Genomic DNA, 24,975 nt, shown 5'->3' with positions numbered 1-24,975 from the left:
TATGCCCAATTTGTGAAAGGGAAGATGAGACTTATGTACACATTGTATGGAGTTGCCCTGCAGCATTAGATGTGTGGTCTGGAATTGGTAGTCTAGTGCAGAAATGGGGGTGTCATGAAGTCAGATTTATGGACTTGTGGCAAAAGCTAAATGAACTGTTATGTCTATAAGAATTAGGTGTCGTGGCATATGGTATGAGACTACTCTGGTTGAGAAGAAATTCACTCCTCTTTGAAGACAGATTTGAGCATCCAAGAATAATTATGCAGAAGGCCAGACAATGTCAACAAGATTTTAGTGCTGCATAAGAACAACTCAATGCTAAAAGGCATCAACATGCATATGCTCGAGCTATCAGTCAGTGGAAGACACCAAATGGTTTCATGTGCAAGCCCAATTGGGATGTGGCACTCGATTTACAGGAAAAAAAAAAGATTGGCTTGGGGATAATAGTCAAGAATAGCGAGGGGGATTGTCTGGGTGTGTTGTGCTGAACATTGAAGGGTTTGATACAACTAGTAATTGCAGAGGCACTGGCCTTGAGGAAGGCTTGTGATTTTTGTGTTGATTTGGGACTGTCACAAGTTATCTTTGAAGGAGATCGTCAATTGGTGGTCAAACATGTCAATTGGTAAGGAGGAGATAGATACCAGCTATGGCAGTATCATTGCAGACATTCGAAGTTTGCTGTCTCAGAGGCCACCATGGAGCATTTGTTTTACCTACAGAGAATCTAATTCTATAGCACACATGCTAGCAAAGTTAGCTTTGTCTTTAACTGAGGATCGAGTTTGGATAGAGGAAGTCCCAATTCAAGTAGAGAGTTATGTAATGGCTAAAAAATTTTGTAATGACTCTGAGTTTATTGAATGAATGATAAATGTCAATGGTTTGATTAAAAAAAAAAGAGTCTATTTTAATGCATTAGGCATAACTTCCTACTATCTTATATCATATTTTCATTCATAAACAAAGAAGAATAAAAAATTGTAAACGACAAATATCCTTCAAACATATTATAGTTTCACTATCATTTTGAGCATTTTGAAAATTACCCAATTTACAACATTTTTTGGCAAAATAAAATAAGTAAAAATAATTATTCATTAGTACTGGATGTAATTTTTAAATATATTGTTTGACACTATTCCATTTTGTTTAAATAAAATATATATTGAAGAAAAAATTAACTTTAGTGTGTCTGAATCTCTGACAACGTCGGTGCAACGTATGCCGGTATAGAAAAAAGGTGTTGATTGGCAATCAGGCATTCTCTATATATATTTAAAATAGGCATTCTCCATGAAATATTTATTAGTAAAGTGAACTCTTTTATATAGGCATTTTCCATTTTATATACATTTTTTTAATAGTTGTAATGGTGATTATATAATCAACTATTTAGATTTATAAAATTTGGTATAAATAACGGTCCGTGCATTATGCGAGTTATAAGCTTGTAAATATAAAGATAATGATATAAAAAATTATAAATACAAAGTAATTTAATTTATATTATTTAATAATCAATTATAATTCTGTTGAACACGACCAAATTGAACTAAATTTCAATTTTATCGATTGGATTTAAAGCCATTTAAAAAAGATTAATTCTATATACAATCGTAAAATTTATAAATGTCGTGTAATCGTTTTGAAAAAGAGAGATCTATTATTAAAAAATTAATTTTTTCATATGAGTCACATGTTTTATTTATTATTTTTAAAATGATTATACGATAATTACATAATTCACAATTATAAATATATTTTTTATTAAGAAATTATTCGTTTATTTACGGCCTTACATGTGACCAAAGCACCCCCTACAATAACGAATATTCTGTCCTTGGTCCGGTCCACATCCAGAGCATTGCAAGAACTAAACCCAAAAAGTGAACAAGTTGTTACAAACAACAAAAAACCTCTGCTCATAAGCAGTCACGACTCGCCATTTAAGACTATTGGGCAAATGCGTGTGGAATCAGCCACTTAGTTCTCTCTCATTCAGTCATCGCACACAAAGTCACCACTCACCGGAACCCTTACAAACCCTAGATCTCGTTCCTTCACGCTATACAAAATGAACTCCCTGATCTGCTCGTAACTATCACTGTACGCTCAAAAATAGCCACTAATATCACGTATCCCATTTTCAGATCCGGGCTTTTCACCCCCCACAATTCAACCTCCCTTCTCACAATAATCAATTAGCTCCATATTTGGATTTTCGCATATTTCCGTTCCACCTCTTCCAATCCGATCGGTTCGATAAAAAATATCAAAACCCAGTTCAAGAATTGCGTTACTTTCTGTTTACTATTTGTTTTAGAGTTTATTAATTTTATAAATATTACAGGCCTGAGTCGTTTTTTCCCCTATATTTGATATTTAATTTTATCGGATTAGCGCGTCTTTCTAGGCTTTGGTGCGAGCAGTACTGAGCATGCGGTATATGTGATAGTTGTGAATTTTGGATTATTTGTTCTCATGGCAATGCCATCGGGAAATGTGGTTTTATCGGACAAAATGCAATTTACTAGCGGTGGCAACGGGGTTGTCGGTGGTTCTGGTGGCGGTGGAGGCGCGGGTGAGATCCACCAGCACTACCACCGACAGTCCTTCCCTGATGAGCGGGATGGGTTTATCTCGTGGCTGCGTGGCGAATTTGCCGCTGCCAATGCGATAATTGACTCCTTGTGTCACCATATCCGCGCCGTCGGTGAGCCGGGCGAGTACGATAATGTTATAGGATGTATTCAGCAGAGGCGGTGTAATTGGAACCCGGTGCTACATCTGCAGCAGTACTTTTCGGTGGCTGAAGTTATATACGCGCTGCAACAAGTGGCGTGGACGAGGCAGCAGAGATATATTGAGCCATTTAAGTCGGGAGGTAAGGAGTTTAAGAGATCTGGTATGGGGTTTAAGCAAGGGCAGAGGCTTCAGGCGACGAAGGAAGCGCATAATTCTAGTGCAGAGTCTCATAGTCATGATGAGAGTGCGTTAGGTGGTGTTGTGGGTTTTGAGAAAGCCGAGAGACCGAGTAAAAAAGTTGAGGAAGTTAAGTCCGAAAGGGAGGTTGGGAATTTGGATGATAAGGGTTCAGCACTTGGAGAGGAGAAAATAGGTAATCTATTGGGTTTCCGCAGGCTTTGTTTTGATACATGTGCTGTTATTGCAAGATGTTAAATGCTTCATTACTTAGCGGATTGCTTCTCATAAATAGTCTGTTGGAGATTTATGTCATTACTAATTCGAATGACTTGATTTTGGTGTTTTTGATTAGGAAAGTAACTTCTTCTGAAACATGTTTTTATGGATATGTATCACGTGAGCATTTTTGAAGATCGTTTATTAGTTTGATTTGTGAGTTAATAAGGTAATTGCTCTACTACTGGGTAATTGCTTCTTTATGTTTTGGCTACCATTCTAATTTGGGATTATGTGATTTTCAGCTCCTCTTCTTCATCCTTTACTCCTTGAATATATTGTATCGCCTCTAATTTTATTTCCCAACGGCACAGTTTTCCTGTACAGCACATTTTAGTCGATCCGTGCATGCGTGTTTTGTTGTGGTAGAGTAGAATGTTTCATGATTGAAAAAATATTAGGTTTGATCTCCTTATCAGTCAGCTTCATGCAAAGATTATTTTACTGTTTTTAAAGACTTTCTTGAACAGTATTAAATTTTTTTTTCCCCCAGTGTCACAATGTATGGCATACCTGTTCTGTGCATAATGCCAACGTTTTTGAGGTTCTTAGAGTTAGAAAGCTTAAAATTCTAGAAACATCATTCCCTATATGTTTGTGTTGCACTTTCCTCTCCTTTGGTCAGGGAAAAATGTTGGCTTTTCTTTTATTACTATCAGAAAATGGTGATATGGGCAACCAACAGTTCTTCCTCTCCAAATGAAGGGTCAACGTGTCCTTTCAATGCCTGATTTGCATCACAAAAATTTTTAGAGATAAAAAAATTTATGAAAGATGTGGATTTAATAGAAAGACACCTTACATTTGAGTCTACATGCCCACTTTGATGTTGATTTTTTTGTTGATGCAGATGCTAGATATCGGGAAGGAATGGTTTGTGGCAACTCACATTCCAAAGGCATGCCTCTTGGATTTCCATTCCGTGTGTGTGCGAGCGCGTGTGTTTTTATCCTTTTTTTTTTTGGGGAGGCAGTGCATGTCGAATTTTCTATAATATTTTGGGGGGAGTTCAAAACTCCTTGGGAGTTAATGACATTGGCTGTTAGGGCATCTGCCAGCTTATGGATTATAGATGGTATGGGTTTTCATCCAGTGATGGCCAATAAAGGGAAGGAGGCGGCTGTACCAAGTAGAATGTAACTGGAAAGTTATTCTCACCCCCCTTTAACATAGAGTGCTTGTGGTTAGAAGTTAGAATGTATATGAAACGTTTTTAACAGATATAGGATAACCTCTCTTTTATCCATATATTTAACTCATCAAAACACAGAAACAACCCCTCCTCTCTCTTGCATGGATTTAGGACTAAAACTACTTGCTATATTGAGACTAAGATTTGTTTACTATATTTACCTTATTGACACTAATTCCATCTACAGTATTAAGTTATATTATTTTTTAAATATTTTTATTATTGTGTCTTGAAGTGTGGCCTTCTTTGTTTTGTTAGAAAATCATTTGCACCAGGAAAAAAACCAGAATGAGAAGCAGAATCTTGGTACTGTACCAAAAACTTTTGTTGGCACTGAGATGTTTGAGGGGAAGGCGGTAGTGTACTACTTTACTAGTACTTTTATTTATATCTATCTCAAGTGAGATGTTCCTGATATTCTTTTCTATTTTGTATAATTCTCCTATTATGTTTTAGGTCAATGTGGTTGATGGGCTGCAGCACTATGAAGAATTATTTGACGACTTGGAAGTGCAAAGGCTTGTTTCACTAGTAAATGATCTGAGGGCTTCAGGAAAAGGAGGACATTTTCAAGGCAAGTTTACCAACTCAGTCTCTTCAGAATCATAGAAGATTGCTCTTCTTTTTGTTTATCCTTTCTCTAGGAAAGCATTGCCTGTTGTAAATGGAGATTTAAAATTTAACAGCACATATGTCAATTCCATGTATATTCTAAAGTTGAGGAAGATTTGGCCTTGTTTCATTAACTGTTTTTTCCAGAGAATTTTGAACTTTAATCGGAACATCTTACAATTTAAAAAAAAATAAAAAATTCTGTTTCAACATTTCATCTAATCGTTTGCCTAGACTTCAGTGAAAATTAAAATACACAAACATCAATACAAAAACTACCCTAAAGGAATTATATCCAAACAACTTTTCCACTCTACCTGTCCACTTTCACAAGCCCCATTACAAAACATATTTCGAAAGTTTTTTTTATTCAAATTTTCCTATTTATTTTCACAGAACTCATTAGTATTATATCTCAAAAAAAATTCTAAAACATTTTCATAATTTCTGTTAACCAAACATATACCCTTCGTTTCTGGATACAATGCTTGCACCATAGATGCCATTACAATATATTTTTTTAATAAATTTTTTTGATTAGTGTACTTATTAAAAAACAAAATAATTTTGTTATAAGTAATTAGATTGAAACTTGAGATAATGTCAATTTCTTCAACATAAACCCAGTCCTAGAACGCGTTGAACATTATTGACCATGACATGATCTTCATCACTAGTTTTGGCCCGTATCAACATTCTCAACATCACCAAGAACATTTTTCATGATTAAGATAACAGTTTATTGATGATGGACCAGGAAAGTTTAAAAAATAAAAACAAAAATGAATTTATATGGTAAAAAGATATAAACTGGGATTTATCTTTAAAAACATCCTTAAACACAATTAACCTTTTGCGCACATTACATAAATCATCTATCAGTTTAATCCTTTACTTACAGAGCAACTAGTACCTATTAACCCTTGTGTTGCGGTTGTGCACCGGTCCCACATCTTGTGTACATCAGGGGTACCACTTTGTTGGTGGATGTAATCATCCCCAGTGGATGACACCTTCTTAGCATCCTTTGTTGTGGCTTGCACATGCACCCAAGGCATTGGATTGGTACCAAGTATAATCATATGGCCAAAATAAAACATAATAAAATGCATTTGCTACTCATCGTTTTTCTCACGAGTTTTATACCATTCATAGAAATTTCCGAACCCATAAAATTTTCAATTTCCTTCTTGCTGTAAGATTATGTTTCATACCTCAAATTATTGCCTACACTATACATTGCATAGAAGTTTAAGAGAGGGGCATGCATTATACCAAATGTGTTGTATTTTTAAAGCCAAAATCTCATTCCTTAAGGCATAGGGATTAACTTTTTTTCTCTCCGTACAAACATTTCATTTTCTCTCCGTAAATTCATCTTTTGATGAGGTTTGTGGGGTGTTCTGAGGTTGATTAGAACGTATAGGTTATAAGTTGTTGATCATGGGGGGTCCGATAAGTTAAGTCATAGAATCAAAAACCTTCGTTATGATGAAGGATGGAGGCTCGGTACTCATTTCAGAGAGGAGTTGGCGGGTAATGAAGGAGTTAAGACTTGGGAAAGCTGTGGTGAAATGGTTTATCAGGACCTTGGAGGAAAGCTTGCGGAGTGGGATGAAGGAGCTGTATGCGACGACAAGGGAGGGTGACAAAAGTTTTATAGCACAGAGGTGCTCAAATGACCGAGGAAGATTTATAGCGCTGGTGGAGTATGGTGGAGGTGGAAGATGTAACTTCATCTTCATCCCGGAAGATGTGGAGGGGAGGGGATGCAGGAGAATGGTAGTTGCGCTGGGAGAGGTCTCCTTGAATGAGCAAAGTGTTATGTACAGAGGAGGAGGATGCTCACAGAGGCTGGTGGAGGTGGGGCCTTAGTTACAGTCTCGATCATATAGGGAGGCACTGGTGCAGACGAAGGTGCCGGTGCAGCCTAGGGAACAAAATAGAAGTGGAGCTACAAACACGGCGTGCACAATACTATTGCAGAGGGTGGTGGCAGGTCCTGTGTCGGCTTGTCAAAAATTGGCATGCACAGTACGTTACAAGCTATGCAAGATCAGTTGATGGCTTTATTGGAGAAAGATGGTTTACTAATACGGTGCGTTGAGGAAGGAGCTGGCGTTGGTGCGGGTGTGGGCATGGGCGTGGGCCTGGGACAGATCCATGAGAGTGGGGGACCTTTAATCGACATACTAGATTGGTGTTGGGCGATGGATCTAGAATAAAATTTTGGACTGACCTATGGTGTGGAGATCAAGCCCTAAAGGATTTATTCCCATCAGTTTTTAGAATTGCAGGTGAGAAAGATGCCTCGGTGGATGATCGCATGGAGTCATTGGGGGAACTAGTCCAATGGAATGTGAATTTCACTAGAGCCGCCCAAGATTGTGAAGTTGGCAGCTTTGAGGAGTTTTTTGCTCTTCTATACACCATGAGGCAGAGAACCCAAGGAGCATATAAGATGTGGTGGATACCCACGATGGTGAATTCTCGGTCCGTTCTTTCTATAAGATGCTTACACAACCGCAGAATATGCAATTCCCTTGGAGAAAGATATGTAGAAACAAGGCGCCTCCCAAAACGGCATTTTTTGTATGGACAGCAGCATTAGGTAAGATCTTAACAACAAATAATCTATGGAGACGTAAGGTGATCATAGTAGATTGATGTTGTATGTGTAGGAAAAATGGTGAAAATGTGGATCACTTATTGTTGCATTGTGAGGTGGCTAGAATGTTATGGAATGAAGTGTTTAATAGAATGGAGTTAGCTTCGGTTATGCTTGCTATAGTGATAGAGCTCATGGCGAGCTGGATAAATCTACGAGGTTTCCCACAATCTTAGCGGTGTGGAAAATGGTCCCGATTTGTATCATGTGGTGCCTATGGAAGGAGCGAAATGACCGGACATTTGAAGACAATGAGCGCTCACTACAAGAACTTAGATTGTTTTTTGTTAGCACTATTTTTCTTTGGGCCATAGCTGTAGATTGTCGTGGCCTCGATTTCCATGATTTTCTTGTTTCTATTACTTCTCTTTAACTAGGTGTGACCTTTTGTATACCATCTTGTGCACTTGGACTATGCCTATTCATATCAATATAATCGTTTACTTTAAAAAAAAAAAAAAGGTTCAAGAGAGGTTGTTGCCTAAGAAATCTTGCTACACAAAAAGAGAGGACTAGACGACTATTCTGTCCCCCCTTCTCATTTCCACAAAAAATGCATAAAAATGGTTCAGAATGTTGACTCTAAAAAGGAAGGGATTTCTAAATTTAAAAGGAATTCTTGAAGGAATCTTACCCTAGCTAGATCAGAGGTTTGCAGCCTCTAAAATTTCTTTTAGGGCTTGGTAACAAGGTGCTGGGATGTGAAAGTAGAGCAAAACAAGTACTAATTTTACCATTTTTACTGTGGTAAGGAAATTTGGGATTTTTCTCATTCAAAATTAAAAAAAAAACTTTGAATTTAGTAACTTGGCAGTGTTGGCAGCAAGGGAGACAAAGGTTGCAGGCTAGGGCTTCGAATATGAGGACTTCTAATCTGTACAGCAGAATTCAGAGCCATTGAATGATCATTATACCTATCTTTCATGAAGAGAAGTGTGAGGAACTCAAGGACTTTCTCACCTATGGGCTGCAAGACATTGAGAAGGATTCTCAATCCAGTTACCTTGGATTTATGATGAAAATAGGTAGAGAGGCTGTAGAAATTGGCAGCAGAGTTGGAAGTGGCCTAAATGTTTCTCCCTGGATTTGTTGATGAAAGTTTAAGTATAAATGGGCTTAGAGGAGCAGCACACTTAGGAATGTAGAGGGGGATTTCTTGTTGGCAGTCTAACAGTTTATAAACAATATGGGCTAACCCCAAGTGCTTCTATGAGGGGCAGCAGTGTGGCGCCCATAGCCCTCCCCCGCTTGGGATTGGATGGTGACTGAAATGCCGGGACATGTAACATATGGCTACACACCCCTCGTACATGACAAATAAAATGCAATGCACCTAAGTACACTAGCAATATGCAATAAAAATCGCAGCGAAAAATAATAAAAGTCGGATAATCTAAGCAATGCGATAAGCAATCGCGAAGCACATGGCACAGTTACTAACAAAATACCCCAACATTGTCAATTTCCCATAAACATGCATCATTTAAAGATATAGTATCCCAAAAGCATAGAGTAATTTTAAACTCCCAAAACACGGGACCTTCTCAAAATATTGTTCCTCAAAAATTGAGACTTAAGTCATAAGTTTTCCCATAAAATATCTTAGGTCCCATCCTTTTCCCCTTCTTTTTTTTTTTCACTTTTCTCAAGAGGGCCTGGGCTTTACGCGCTTCTCTAAGGTCCTATCCTTATCCCGATTGTTGCGCCGTTTGAATTCCTCAATAACCTGGAGTATTTTGGTAATCTCCTAGTCGATGGCCTCAATTCGCTCTAGGATGAAGGGCTCAGGCCGTATCCATCTTAGGCACGATCCTCTCCGAAGGAGGTGCTGTTCTCTTCCGCTTGGCCATGGATGTCGTCTTCTAATCTTGTAACAACTTCTATCATTTCGGTTGGAGAATGGTAGTAGAAACTATCACAATGAGATTTCGAGAAATCTCAGCAAGTAAACACGCAACATACAATAGTTAACAGGCATACAAAAGGTATACCATGAAATGCGTGCATGGACATGTACTTGGCATGTGACTTGACCGGAACTCATATGCATTTAACCATTTTTCAAAGGACTTGTAACAGAGACATTGACATTTTCAAAAAACATCTTTAACTTTTCTTTTTATGTTGAACTTAATAAGAACTTGCCTTTTTTTTTTTATTAGTAAAATAAGTATTATTAACAAGAATGGGCATCAACTGCCAATTACAAAGAAGTATGCCCTATCTACAAAGGCACATTAGCAGCTAAGAAATCATGAAGATTCATGCCATTAAAGTCTACAGCAATGGCCCAAGTACATAGAGTCTTAAAAGAGAAAACTTTTAGCTCCACCATAGATCTCTCATTGTCTTCAATTGTTATTTCATTTCGCTCCTGCCACAAGCACCATATAATACAAATAGGAATCATCTTCCAAATCGCTTTGATCTGATGCACACCTCGGATAGAAGTCCAACATGCCAATATATCCAACATGGATTCCGGCATAACCCATGATAAATCCATCCTTTTAAATACCTCATTCTAGAGTCCTGGCTACTTCACAATGTAAAAGTAGATGGTTCACCGACTCACCCCCTCCTTTACACATACAACACCAGTCTGCAATGATTATCCTTCTCTTTTTCAGATTATCTGTAGTAAGGATCTTGCCTAATGACGCTGTCCACACAAAGAAAGAAGCTTTGGGAGAAACCTTGTGTCGCCAAAGCCTTTTCCATGGAAACTGTATCTCCGGCACTTGTGTAAGGACCTTATAAAAGGAACGAACAGTGAAAACCCCTCTACCTACAGGAATCCACCACAAACCATCTTCATGCTGGATGTTTGGACGACAAGAATACAAGAGCCTATAAAAGTCCGCAAAAATCTCCATGTCCCAATCTTGTGCCGCCCGATTGAAATCAATATTCCAATTAAGACCTCCTCCAGAGATTTCCAAAGCCTCCGCCACTGTGGCATCTTTGGCACTTGCTATTAGGAAAAGTATAGGAAACACATCTTGGAGAGCGGTGTGGCGAAACATCCTTCCAAAATCTGATTCTGACACCTGTTCCCAACTGAAACCTAGTGTGTCACTGAAAGACCTTCTACCCTTTTCTAATATGCTTCCATAACCCCACTCCATGAGCCCCTCTAACTTCTCTAGTACACCAACCCTCCCCTAAACCTCCATATTTATTTTCAATCACAGTTTTCCAAAGAGCTTCTGGTTTCTTGCTATATCTCCATAGCCATTTACCAAGTAACGCCCGATTAAACAACCGTAAATTTCTAATGCCCAAACCACCACAAGAGATAGGACAGCACACCCTCTCACACTTGACAAGATGAAATTTAAACTCTTCTCCTAATCCATCCCACAGAAAGTCTCTTTGTAGCTTCTCTAGATAACCCGCCACACCTGCTGGTATAGGGAATAAGGATAAGAAATAAGTGGGTAGATTAGAAAGTGTACTTTTAATCAAAGTAATCTGACCCCCTTTCGACAAGTACATTCTCTTCCACCCTGCCAGTCTCATTTCCATTTTTTCAATCACTATATCTCAGATCGAGCGTGCCCTCTTAGCTATACCCAATGGTAGTCCCAAGTAAATCATAGGAAGAGACGCTATCTTGCATCCCAACGTGTCAGCCAACTCTCTAATGTTCTGAACCTCTCCAATCGGCACCAACTCGGATTTATCATAATTCATTTTTAGACCAGATACTGCTTTAAAACAAATCAAGCATGCCTTCACAACCCGCATCTGGTCTCGATCAACTTTGCACATAATAAGCGTATCATCTACGAACAACAAATAAGAGATAGTGGTAATACCTCTGTTCGGAGATCCAACTTGGAAACCGCTAATAAATCCATTATCCACCAAAGCCGAGATCATCCTGCTTAGTGCCTCCATAACGATAACAAAAAGTAGAGGAGATAATGGATTCCCTTGTCTCAAGCCACGAGAACTCTGAAAGAAACCCTCTGGGCTGCCATTGATCAACACAGAGAAACGTACCGTAGATATACACCAACTAATCCAAGACCTCCACCTTTCACCAAAACCACACCTACCGAGTAGATATAGAAGGAAGTCCCAATTAACATGGTTATACGCCTTTTCCATATCCAGCTTACATATAATTCCTAGGTTGTTAGCCTTCAAACGACTGTCCAAGCATTCATTGGCAATTAGAACCTCATTAAGGATCTGTCTACCCTTAATAAAAGCATTCTGAGGCTTAGACACAATCTTACCCAACACCTCCCTTAGGCGATTAGCAAGCACTTTTGAGATAATCTTGTATACTCCATTCACTAAGCTAATAGGATGAAAATCTGTGATCTCAATAGCTCCTGCCTTTTTAGGTATTAAGGCAAGGAAAGTGGAATTAAGACTTTTCTCAAATTTCCCAAACGAGAACAACTCCTGAAATACCTACAAAAGATCTTCTCTAATCACCTCCCAGCATTCTTGAAAGAAGCCCATAGAAAACCCATCAAGTCCGGGAGCCTTGTCTTTTACCATTTTCCTTACTACCTCAAACACCTCTTCCTCCTCGAAAACCCTCTCCATCCTGGCAACATCCCCTGGTTCAATAGTGTTAAACACCAACCCATCAAGAGTAGACCTCCACTCCACTTGCTCTGTAAGGATCTTCTCAAAGAAATCATCCACATGATATTTGATAGACTCTTTTTCTTTACACTCCCCCTCAATTTTCAACACCTCAATATTATTGTTTCTTCTATTGGAGTTTGCAATACTATGGAAAAACCTCGTGCTCCGATCTCCTTCCCTTAATCATAATGCTCGACTTATGGCGCCAAGACATTTTCTCTTCCAAAATTATCCTCTCTAGATCTGCGAGCAGCAATGTTTTCTCTGCTTGCTCTTCCTCAGTAAGTGGTCTCCCTTCCTGTAATCTTTCTAACACCTGTATTTCCATCCACTTGGAATTTTTGTTTTCCTCAACATTGCCAAAAGACTGTATATTCCATTCCTTTAGGTCTCTTTTTAACGCTTTCAGCTTATTTGCAAAAATAAAGCTAGGTGTACCTTCGAACTAATACGAAATCCACCATTATTTGACCCTATCCACAAAACCTTCTGATTTCAACCACATTCTCGAACTTAAAATATCGTCTACCACTCTGAATGCCTCCACAATCAAGTAAGATAGGCTAATGGTCTGAAACTAAACGAACCAACCGCTTTTGCCATACGTCCGGAAAATGGCTTTCCCACTATGGCGAGATTAAGAAACGATCCAAACGAGTCCATGTATGATTATTGGACCATGTGGTAGGGCCCCTTGCCAGTGGTAGGTCTATCAAGTTTAAGTCAAAGATACACTCTGAGAACTCCAAGCTTGCTGGCCTCACTCTTCTATTTCCAAAACTCACTTAGGAGCCGAGCAACATTGAACCCCCAATACACCAAGGAAGCTCCCACACCAACAGTGAACTCCTACTAGCTCATCCTACAATAATCTTCTATCCACGTCTGAGTTGGGCCCATAAACACCTGCAAATGCCCACAGGAAACCATCTGACACACATCTAAAAGAACACGCTACCATATATCTCCCTATGTAGTCCTCTACTTTTTCCACCACCCGCCTATCCCACATCACTACAACTCCTCCCGATGCCCCTGACGCAGCCAGGTATACCCAATCTACATAATTACTGCTCCAAATACTCCTCACCATCTTACTATCAATTAACTTTAGCTTCGTCTCTTGTAAACAAACGATGTCCGCTTTCCACTCACGAAGCAAGTGCCGGATCTGAAGACGTTTCTCTACCTCGTTAAGACCACGGACATTCCAAGACACAATCTTTGGCTTCATTTATGAACAACCGGCCCCTTCCCTTTTACCCTGCTCCTTCTGGAACTACCCTCTGAATTCATCGACCGCATCAACCTTTTAAGCTCTCGATTCTTCTTCGAGTCCCCCTTCTTTTTTTGTTGATACCTAGCTTCCATAGCATTTAACAAAGCAATGAACTGCTCTTCATACCTCTCACAGTTAATCCCCACAAAATGTTGGATCTCTTTCACCTTATGTATGACCCAATCTGAAGCTTGATCTGGAAAACAGTAGTTCAATGGGATAGGATTTTCCATCTTGTTACTCTAAAAGTTCTGAAAATCTTCCCCCACAGAGAACTTCTCCAAACCCATCTGTTCGCACGCCTCAAGGAGAAATAATTCATCCTCCACAGAGTGCATGAGGTCATCAGACTCCTCATTTCCTTCCTCCAACTCAAAACCCTCAAAGGGATTGACAGATGTTGCCGTTGGAGCCAAGCCCAGGCCACCCAAAGTTATCGGCGAAATCTGGGCCTCCCTCGGCGAAGATTCATGTGATTTGAACTCCACCAACGCCCTTTGTGCACAGTATGCCGGCGATGCCTCTTCGGCGACCTCATCAGCGACCTCCTCAACCACCGTCGGTAGTGTCTGTGCTACCTCCGCAGTCGGTAGGCTCTCCGGTACAAAGACAAGGCTGGGTAGCACATCGGTATACTCCGGGTTGGGGTTCACGCCACTGGGCCGAGTTTCTTGCCACTGGGCTGGATCTCCCGTGGCCTTAGAACCAGACCCATGCCCACAAGATTGGGCCTTGGGTTGAAACAACCCAGGCCCTTCCAAAACGAACGAGTAGCCCCGCTGAGAATCAGGCCCCTGCCCACGAGATTGGGCCCTGGGTTGAGGCAGCCTAGGCCCTTCCAGATCGAACGAGCAGCCCTGCTGGGCTGGATTTCCACTGGCCTGAGAAAGAGGCCCCTGTCCACCAGATTGAGCCCTAGGTTGAGACGGTCCAGCCCCTTCTGAGTCCCTCTGAGCCTTGGGTCGAGCAGGCCCACTGATCTTGCGCTAAACGGCCCGTCCCTTTTCCTTTCTGTTTTGTTGGGCCCCTTTCTTACTAGGCCTAGCCCCTGTATACATCCTTGGCCCACCCACTCCATCAACCCAACATTTTTTCCTTTTTAACACGCCTGTATCACCACTTTCCTTAAACAGCCCCACAAACTCCACGATCTCAACCATGCTTCGCTGCAGAAACTGTAGCTAGCCTTGCATATCCATTAGTAATCTTTGTACCTCCCACGCCTCCTGACATGCAGCGGATTTCCTGCCATGGGGATGGTTCGACACATCATACTCTCAACGCCACCTCCCTTGTCCCCTGTCAGAACCTGTCGCATCTCCATCCCATGTTCTCATTGTGTGTGGCGCAGACGACGTAAGAACCTCCTTATACGACCGTGACTGGTGTCTCACCGTCCCCTTCCCGTGATTCAACTGATCCCCACCAGTCCAAACCCCTGCATTTTTTACCTCCTTTCCCCTTTCTAATAGTACCTCCCTTAATTTCCTCCAACCCCGACCATTTTCTCCTTCTGGAATGCACAGGTTATTCCTCCTTCCCCCTTGGTTATACTCAGAAACTTCAAGGTATCTCCCTCTACAATTTACGTAACGTTGTGCTGTAAGACTGCAGTAACCTTCTCTAGTTGCCGAATAGACCTCCTTCTTCCGCCCTCTTAAGCATTCCTCTTACACCTTCACCAGCCACTGAGTTGAAGCTGAACCCAATGGCACTGCATGCTCCAACTTCCAACTTCTCTCAGTGATTCGCAATACTCCACCACCCTCCTTTGACAGAATAAAACACTTAGGAGACGTTTGGATTCGTAGGACATCTGAGCTCATCTCAGCTCATCTCAACTCATCTCATTACTATTCATTACTATTCAGCAACTTTAACTCACAAATCTCACTACTATTCACAACTCATCTCATTACTATTCACAATCCATCTCAACTCATCTCAACTCATCTTAAGTCATCTCAAGTCATTTTCGAATCCAAACTTCTTCTTAGATTCAATCACTACTTCTATGGGATAACCCATCTTGATCACCATATAACTTAAGAAACAATTAATGCATCAAGCATTAACGAGGAAGAACTTTCAGGAAGCAACGAGGAAAAGAAAATATGCATGTGTACGGAGAGAGAGCTCTAAGCTTCTCAAGGATTCAACACTTGTGCAATTCGTGAATTCAGAACTTGCCTTATCAGAACATATCACAAGATTTTCATCGAGTGATTTTTATCATATGACGAGATTTTCATCAAGTGATCTATAACATATGAGCTCTTATTCTTGTTCAGAGGGTGGACGCATCACGGTTGCAAACCGCGTGTTCTTGCTAGTTACCACACCATCAACGGTCCGTACACCGTGATGAATACGTCATAAACAGAGTCATTTCATATTAACTCGATAGTATTTTGTCGGGTTATATGTCTTGCGCACCTACTAGCATTAGGCGCTTCCTTGCTCTGGAATGCTTTTAAAAAAATCCATTCAAGGTTCGTCGATGGTTATTCGTTGACTTAGGGCTTATCACTTCATTCTTAAGCACTCCAGAGTGGACAGAGGAGTTCCACTAAGACATTCCCTCTTTCTAGCACTTGGGGTCATGATAAAACTTTTAGACTATTTTCTTTGAAAATACTTTTTGAAAACACTTCTCCCAAATGCATGTGACATGAGACTTAAGACATACGTTCTTATATTTGACATATGACATGTGAAATGCCATGCATGAAATAACCGAGCATAACATGTTCAATTCATGGCATGATAACATAGATCACAAGAACTATCAAAACGCATACATGAAACTATGAAAAAGGGCCTTGGCCGAAACATGTAAGTGCAAAACTATGAAGAATCATCACTGAAACATGCTTCAAACTTCAAACATATTGTTTAGATATCAAAGTATAACGAAACAAAACATAAAATCATGGTGTTTGGCTAAGATCTGAAACCTCTGAGACATGGTATAGCCGAATCATCAAGTATCACAAATTAACAACATTGTTTTCCTTAAAACCGAAACATGCAAAGGACATTTTTGCCATTTTCATCTTAAACCGAATCATACCTTTCATATCATATTCATATTCCAAGATCATATAAGCATATTCAAGTAAGCACACAATAAATAGTAATCAAAACAACCACAACAATAGAAGGATTTACACAAAGATATACAAGTATTTAGCGAGAGCAAGTTGATTGTGTACTTACAAAAACTCACGAAATGAAATATTAGCAAGCTGTAATCTGAAATGTATTACATTAGAAAGAGTGTATAAAAACCTTATTTCATGTTCTTGAGTGTGTGAGGGTTTCTAGGGCATCACTTGATCTTAAACCATTCGGCTTTTAGGGTTTTTAGGTCCAAAACCCCTTCATTTCACTCGTGTTTTTATACAAAACCCAAAGTATGGTAAGAACACATGGTGGTGGTCGAATACATGGAGGATGAACACCTCCCACTATTCGGCTTCAAGGGTTTCTTGAAAACCCTAGATCGTTTTTCATGAAAACATGTGTTTCACCACTCTCGAATTCCTTTGAGATTTGAATCTCATTTTGAGTTGGAAAAGTGATATGTGTGTGGGAACTAAGAGAAAACCGAGTCTTCCGTTCTCTCTCTTTGAAGGTCGCAAAATCTTCTCTTGAAAAGAAGTCTTTTTTGTTTGGTTGGAAAGAAAATGCGAGAAAGTGTGAGAATCTTCAAGTGAGTATGTGAGAGTTGTGTGGAGAGGGTGAGGGTTCATGCAAATTCTGAAAAATGGGAAGGGAAAAGCCCATAGGCGTGTACTCCCTCCTTTTTATAGTGGTCTCCTCACTTCCCCCTTTGGTTGTCTTTAAAACCCTTGCATGAGTGACAAGTGACAAGTGTTTCTTCATCCTTCTTCTCTTTTGCCAAAAAGACTCTTAGAATCCCACTTTGGATTGCATTGGGAAGGGGCATGCATGGGTGGCGTGTAGGGCTTCCTCTCCCTTGGCCGAAACCCTCTTTTTTCCCTTTATGCCCTTCCTTTTTCTCAAGCAAGTGAATATTTCTTCTAGGGTATTTTTGTAAAACGTCTCATGCCTCTTCCTTTTTCCAACAAACAACCTTTGGCAAGAGTGACAAGTGGCATAGGCGTGTGCCTTGCCCATTGCCGCCTACTCTTCTCCTTCCCTATTTGTTGCTTCATCTTCCATTTGCTCCTTCCCAAGGTGACTCCTCATGTGCCATTGGTTCAAATTGCAAACTAAATGACAAGTGGCCAATGAAAAGGTGCTTGGGAGTGTGGTGGCCGAAATCCAAAGGGTATATTAGTCCTTTGATACAAATGTCTCTTCATCTATTCTTCTATAAGCTTATTGCTTGGTTGACACTACAAAATCTGACAAATTTCGAAATCCCTTGTGTCCTTCGTTTTTCCATGCAAATCTCCTAGAAAATCCACCTTTCTCTTCCCTAAGCTCCCCTTTCAAAGAATATCTACCTTAGAACGCGAAACTAGGCCAAAACAATGGGTCTAGGCATGTGGGAAAGGGTTGGCCGAAAATCCATTAGTCTCCCTAGGTCCATTTTATCCGTTGATTCTTCTAGAAGGCTTCTAGCATGCTTGACAAGTGGCAATTCCTCTAGGGTAAGCGTGCAAGCCATCTCTTGGTTTCCCTACACTTCTCTCTCTACCCTTAATCCACTATCAAGTCTAGATTCATAGTGCAAAACATGTATGACACATGGCACTAGTGACTAGGGTTTGGGTCATGGGCTTAGGGCCATTGGGCTTGGGTTTCTAAATAGGGCCGAAATTATACAAGTCATTCTAGGGTTACTCTTTACTTGGGCTCAAGTTGTTAAATCAAATATTCTAAGACCTTTCCTTCAACTAAAAAAAAGTAAGGCCCTTAAAATACTATGGTAACTAAGAATTAAATCTATGAACCATGCTTAGTCAAGCTCGGGTTATCACACAAGCAGTCTAGGGTTTTTGGTGAGTTCATTAGACTGCAACGTTGGGTCATAGATGGAGTAGGATTTGGATGACAGCCAACCCTAATTGGCTGGTTGATCTTGGCAGAATGTGCCTCCTAGAAGCTTCTCTTATGGATTTTTTATTATGGAAATTTCTTAGAGATATGACAGACTTAGAGTTACTTGGTTGCTTCCTATTTCTGGTTTCCAGTTAAGGAAGTTTTTTAAACCTATGGAGGATTCAGCAGCCTTGATTTTAGGCTTCCTAAAATCTCTGGGTTAGTGGCTGTCCCTGTTTCCGGTAAGTTTCCTTTCCCATAGTAGGCCCCATTTAGGCAAGTTTCATCTACTTGCCTTCTATAACATATCAGCCCCACAAATGAAAACAACCAGCATTTAAATGCAATCGATCTGTACCAAAATAATCAAATTGCAGCCGTGTCTCACATTCAAACATAAAATTCGATTAAACTAATTTGGGGCTGAATATTCTGGGGCATTACTAGTTAATACTGCATCTACAGTTCCAACAGTTACCGTGCATTTTTCTGATGCATGTAACCATGTTTTTGCTTACTTCTGATGCACGTGACCAAAGTTATACATATGTAATGCCCCAAGGGAAGGCCCAAGATACATCTGGGCCATACTTCAAAAGGACTAGTCAATAGAACATTTGGAGCCCTATTGGAATCATTGTAAACAGCAAGAGCTTCTCCCTTCCAAGCAATGAGGGATCTTATACTTCACATACACATCACCAGTATGGGGTACTATATGTATCTTTTGTAAGGGAGGCTAATGATTGTGAGGTGGATCTACTTCTCTCATCATTCTTTGACTGGTTTTGTGTACGGTGGGATGTAATGGTGAACACAAAATGGTCAAGGGCCCATCTAAAAAATGAGTGTTCAAAGTAAGGTCATTTTACAATTTGTTTAGTGTCTATGAAAGGACCTCATTTTTACATTGTACGATGTGAGGAAGTAGGGCATAGTGGGGGTTAATCGGGGTTATATGTGTAAAAAGAGTGGAGAATATGTGGATCACCTTCGTCTGCACTTTGAGGTCACTAGCCTTCTATGGAACATGATGTTTCTGTCTCTTCAGAATAGATTGGTTTATGCCTTCTCATGTGGTGGATCTCTTATCATGTTTGAAAGAGCAGTTAGTAGCCATTAGTGCACACTAGGATTCTTGTCTAAAGGAGTGATTGAGAAAATTGAAAAGAGATCAGCTGATTGGAAAATGCTTTACTTGTCTAAAGGGGGAAGAATAACCTTGATAAAAAGCACATTATCAAACCTCCTTACTTACTTTCTATCTCTTTTTCCATTGCTGGCAGGCGTAGCAAGAAGAATTGAGAGATTATATCAGAATTTTTTGTGGGGAGGTAATGGAGAAGGAAGAAAATTTTCATTTGGTTAGTTGGAACAAAGTTACTCAACCAATTTCTTGTGGTGGTTTGGGGGTAAAAAATTTGCAGCTGGTTAATAAAGCACTTCTAGGGAAATGGCTTTGGAGATATCATATGGAGAGAGATGCCTTATGGAAAAATGTTGTTGATGTAATTTTTTTTTTTTTGGGGGGGGGGGGGGGGTCTAAAGAAGCTAGAGGTGCATATCGGGTGGGCTTGTGGAAGTTCATTCGAAAAGGTTGGGGGGAAATCTCTATTCATATTAAATTTAAGGTGGGAGATGGGAAGAGGATTCTTTTTTGGCATGACACTTGGAGTGGGGATTCTACGCTGAAGTCGGATTTTCCCTCTCTTTATAGGATTGTGAGGGATCAAAACACAGCTGTGGAAGATTCTTTCTCGTGTATTGATAATATTATTCAGTGGAATGTTGACTTTATTAGAGATGCTAATGATTGGGAAGTGAATGATGTTACTGTTTTTTTGGGAAGGGAGGATAGTATGCTGTGGGTTCATGCAGGAAATTCCAGGTTCTCTGTTTCTTCTTTCTACAGAATTTTAACCTGTCACAGAGGTGTGAGTTTCCATGGAAAAATATTTGGAGAGTGAACTTCAAAGGTGGTTTTTTTCAGTTCGGTGGTATCTCTTGGAAAAGTTTTGACCACTGATAATCCTAGGAGCAGAGGTATGTTTATAGCTGATTGGTGTGTCATGTGCTAGAAGGATGGAGAAACTGTAAATCATCTTTTTCTTCACTGTGAAGTGGCCATGTCTTTGTGGAATGAGGTTCTTACTCGGACGGGTATAGTTTGGGTGATGTCTAACTAAGGATGGTATGGATTAGAGGGAAGAAAATGTGTAGCTGCCATATGGAAGATGATTCCTTCATGCTTGATGTGTGGTGCCTATGGGAGATGCTTTGAAGACAAAGAACGTTTGATGGGAGAACTTGGGGATTTCTTCTTTAGTACTTTGTGTTTGTGGGCTAAAACTCTTGTAATGAAGGATGTTAATTTTCTGGATTTGAATTAGCTTTTCTTTCGTTTTCTAGAGAGATGTAGTTATTTCTTTTGTATACGTCCTATGAACTTGTGCTTTGCCTATTCTTGGTAATAAAGTTTCTTATTAGTTATTAAAAAAAAAATTAGTGCACACTAGGAGGATGACCTCATAGTGCTTATTGTGGTGTATTTGAAGAGAAAGAAATGGCCATAGTTCTTAGGATGGCGAGAAATTGGTGCCGTGCCAGAACTCTCAAGTATTTCTTTGTTAATGTCCTCTTTCATACAATTGTGGCCCAAATGGTGGCTCTTTTTATATTTTCACTATCTAAATTTAGCACTTCTTCCTTCGGCTAGTTTGGTGGATCTCTCACATATTTCTTCTGTATTAGGATAAAACATCCTCTTTTGTCTTAATAAAATTTATTTGTAAAAAAAAAAAAAAATCCTCAACCTGAAGAATGCTAATTAGATTCATTCAAAGAACCTAGTGACTATTGTATTTGGTCTTCCTCACTTTTAAAGGGGTAGGATTTAGTTTGATTCCATTGTGACAACAAAGTTCTGGGAATGGTGATTTTATGTACATGCGATATTATGCATCGCAAAGTTGCTTTATCCAAATCCAGAAGCTGTTCAGGTATTTTCCCTTTGAGTAAAAGCTCAATAATGCTACTAATACAACGATTCATTACCAATTTGCTTGTTATTTTGAGGGAAACCTGAGGTTTGAAGTCATTACCTGAGTGCGACCATAATAGTAATCCTTGCTAGGGAGTCCCCTCAAGGGGTAAGGATAATATTATTATACCGGGTATTACCAGAGGGGCCTATACTGATATTATCATTATTATTTTTGTCATCTGTAAACAGTATGGTCTCCTTTCTGGCTAATGGGAGAGAGGGCATGTCCTCTGCATATAGATTTGGTGGAAAATATGTCCTCTTGCTATGAACTTACTTTTAGCTTTCTTTGAGACATTTGTGTCTGGACACATTGTAGTAAATCCCTTTTAGCTAAATAAATAACTAACAATAATTGCTAAAATATTTGTTTGGCGAGAAGCAGGTCAGACATATGTGGTTTCAAAGAGGCCTATGAAGGGACGTGGAAGAGAGATGATTCAGTTGGGTCTCCCTATTGCAGATGCATCTCCAGAAGAGGATAATGCAGTAGGAACCTCTAGAGGCATGCTCCATTTTAAGATGTTCCTCTGAAAATAAGTTTTGAGAGTTATGTGGTTTGAGTTTATTCTTTTAAACATTATTCATGGATTCTGTTCTTTAATAATTTTTGCAGATCAGAAAATAGAATCCATCCCTTCCTTGCTACAAGATGTTATTGAACGCTTGGTAGGCATGCAAATAATGACTTCAAAACCAGACTCTTGCATCATTGATTTCTATAATGAGGTTGTTAATTATGGTATTCTCTTTTGTAATTTTTAGTGTGTGATTTGTGAAGCTAGCCTAATTTTCGTTTTATATTTGTAGGGTGATCACTCACAGCCACACATGTTCCCAGCTTGGTTTGGGAGGCCTGTTTGCATCCTTTTTTTGACTGATTGTGACCTGACTTTTGGAAAAGTAATTTTGATAGACCGTCCTGGGGATTTTAGAGGCACTCTTAAGCTTTCCCTTGCACCTGGGTAATCATTTTGAACCACCTCACTTTGCTTGTGCTGTTTTATTCGTTATTTCTTTTGGTACTCGTCTATTCTCAATCTTCAAGCATAATGTGCTTGAAAATTAAACTTGACATTACCTCCGCATTCTGTAAGACCTGGTAAGTTTGAGTTGAACCATGTCCACGTTACGGTAGAGACTGGAGATACATTATTAAATAACAGTTGCCTTGTTATTATACATTTCTTCATAAAATCTTCACATAACCATTAGAAGAGTCTATAATACACGAGGGAAATTGGGCTTAAAACGTGTTTGCATACTTCAGAAGTGGTGGGAACATGATAGTTATGATCAATTGTCATTTTATATCATTATAGACATAGAACGTGTTTATTTTCCTGCAAGCTTCTTGACTTGCAATTTATAATTGATGAGTTGCAACTGAAGTTTTAGATCTCCTGCTTCCTGATATAATGTTTATCATTTTGAGAAACACAGATCTCTCTTAGTAATGCAAGGAAAATCCTCGGATTTTGCACGACATGCTATTCCATCCCTCCAGAAACAAAGGATACTTGTTACTTTCACAAAGTCTCAACCAAAGAAATCCACACCTAGTGACAGTCAGCGTCTTCCTTTACCTTCTGTAGCATCATCCCACTGGGGTCCGCCACCCAGTAGATCTCCTAATCATAATCGCCACTCAATGCCTTCAAAGCATGTTGGTGCTGTTCCAGCTACTGGTGTACTGCCAGGCCCGTCGACTCGGCCCCAATTCCCACCCCCAAATGGCATCCAACCAGTTTTTGTGCCAACTCCAGTTTCACCAGCCATTTCTTATCCTGCACCAGTTCCCATGCCGTCTGGCTCAACTGGATGGCCGGCTGCACCACCAAGGCATCCTCCACCTCGCTTTCCAGTCCCTGGCACTGGAGTTTTCCTTCCTCCACCAGGCTCTGCTAATTCATTATCTCCTCAAAAGTTACTAAGTACTGCAACTGAAGTGAACTTATCTGCTGAGACGGCTTCCCTGTCTGGAAAAGAAAACGGTTCAGGGAAATCTAGCCATAGCGCAAGTGCTTTGCCGGAAGAAGGGAAAACACTAAGGCAAGGCCGTAATGGAAGTGTTGATGGAACTGTCAGTGGACGGGCAGTGGCGCAGGAAGAACAAAATCAGAGTGTTGACAATGTGGTGGCAAGCCAGTCAGCAGGAGCAGTTTAGAGAGAGAGAGAGAGAGAGTTCCTTTTAAGAGGTAGGCTGCCAACTTCAATGAGTTTGAAGCAAATGTAAAGAGCGGCAACATTCGAGACAAGACCATCTCACTGTAATCCCTCGCTTCCTCCATCCCCTTTTTGTTGTCTTATTGTATAAACTTTTACAGTTGGTAGCAAACTCGGATTTTTATTTTAACTATTGCTCTTTCGCCATATTTCTCTTAAATTATGGTCTGGGGTTAGTCGCATCCTTGCAAACCTATGCCTCTTGCAGTAAGGCTGACTTAGTTGGACAAGAGCGAGATAACACTATGGTATATAAAATTTTCTTCTACATAATATCAGGTATAAAAACTCCATGGCATAAAACAGAAAAAAATCTGATGGTTTGGTGTGTAAATTACGTTGTTTATTGGTGTTGGTCTTTCGCCAATTTATATTACATCTTGAGAGGATTGCAGTAGTTTGGTTTCGTTTCGTTTCGTTTCGTTTCAGGTTATGTTGGAAGATCTCTCCATAAAATTCGTTGTGTCGCCAGAAAATAAAAGGAAATGTGGGAAAGAAAAAGAACGATACAAGACTAGTTTTGAAGTTCTAATATCCATTTTTCATGCTCTTGCAGTGTAACTAGCCTTCCCTAGACAGTCTTCCACTGTACATCCCCGTTTGCAGTTTTGCTTTTGTCAGTTGAGAAATAATTTGTACAAGTCCCAAATAGACAAGTCTCATACAAGCCTTTGTAAAAAAGTAGGCTCCATCTTAAAAAAATGTAAAAAATATTATTATTTATTAGTGAGATTCATTATTTTACAAAATGTTTTTAGGAGCTTGTCTATTTGAGACTTGTATCTAGCATTTCTCTTTGTCAATTACTTGTAAATTCTAGAGAAAGCCTAGTGTAATCTCAATATTTCACAAGATTGTCATCTAACGTCAAATAAACCTCAATTTAGAAACGCTTCTAGGCAGCTCGTTAGAAAGCCCAATAATAATGATTCAAAAGATAATAATAATTGAAAGGGCTTTCAATCTAGTTATTGTGTTTATCTTTGCGTAAAGGAAAATTTTATATACCACACTTTCATCCTACTGTAATCAGATGTATTGCTCACCATCTTTTAGATTATTCTTTAAAAAGCATAGAAGATAATCTAAAGATAAAAAAAGTTAAAAGTGTCACATTTTAG

At 39.6% G+C, this 24,975-nt stretch overlaps 1 protein-coding gene across 2 annotated transcripts; it reads left to right on the top strand.

The window, feature by feature from the left end:
• Positions 1 to 1,936: 1,936 nt before the first annotated feature.
• On the top strand, positions 1,937 to 23,984 carry LOC108986841 (RNA demethylase ALKBH10B-like). 2 transcript variants are annotated; one of them, XM_035684775.1, is made up of 8 exons: positions 1,937 to 3,127; positions 4,061 to 4,108; positions 4,661 to 4,758; positions 4,859 to 4,976; positions 22,014 to 22,133; positions 22,245 to 22,357; positions 22,439 to 22,593; positions 23,072 to 23,984. In XM_035684775.1, the coding sequence occupies exons 1-8, from the start codon at positions 2,491 to 2,493 to the stop codon at positions 23,793 to 23,795; spliced, it is 2,013 nt and encodes a 670-aa protein (XP_035540668.1). In that variant the 5' UTR covers positions 1,937 to 2,490; the 3' UTR covers positions 23,796 to 23,984. The 2 variants fall into 2 exon arrangements, with proteins under 2 accessions (XP_035540668.1, XP_018815156.1); XM_018959611.2 differs by having other exon boundaries at positions 22,011 to 22,133.
• The last annotated feature ends 991 nt before the right edge of the window (positions 23,985 to 24,975 follow it).

The sequence above is a fragment of the Juglans regia genome, chromosome 13 (assembly GCF_001411555.2).
Source record: "Juglans regia cultivar Chandler chromosome 13, Walnut 2.0, whole genome shotgun sequence".
NCBI classification, from domain to species: domain Eukaryota; kingdom Viridiplantae; phylum Streptophyta; class Magnoliopsida; order Fagales; family Juglandaceae; genus Juglans; species Juglans regia.
Note: the sequence above shows the minus strand (reverse complement) of the source record. Positions and strands in the feature narration are given on the sequence as shown.

What these genes read in the sequence shown, in the direction of transcription:
- LOC108986841 (XM_018959611.2), top strand. Translation starts at nt 2,491, where the DNA reads ATGGCAATGCCATCGGGAAATGTGGTTTTATCGGACAAAATGCAATTT. An exon ending in AGATGTTTGAGGGGAAGGCG is followed by an intron (nt 4,759 to 4,858) that starts GTAGTGTACTAC and finishes ATTATGTTTTAG; the next exon opens with GTCAATGTGGTTGATGGGCT. An exon ending in TGCAGTAGGAACCTCTAGAG is followed by an intron (nt 22,134 to 22,244) that starts GCATGCTCCATT and finishes TAATTTTTGCAG; the next exon opens with ATCAGAAAATAGAATCCATC.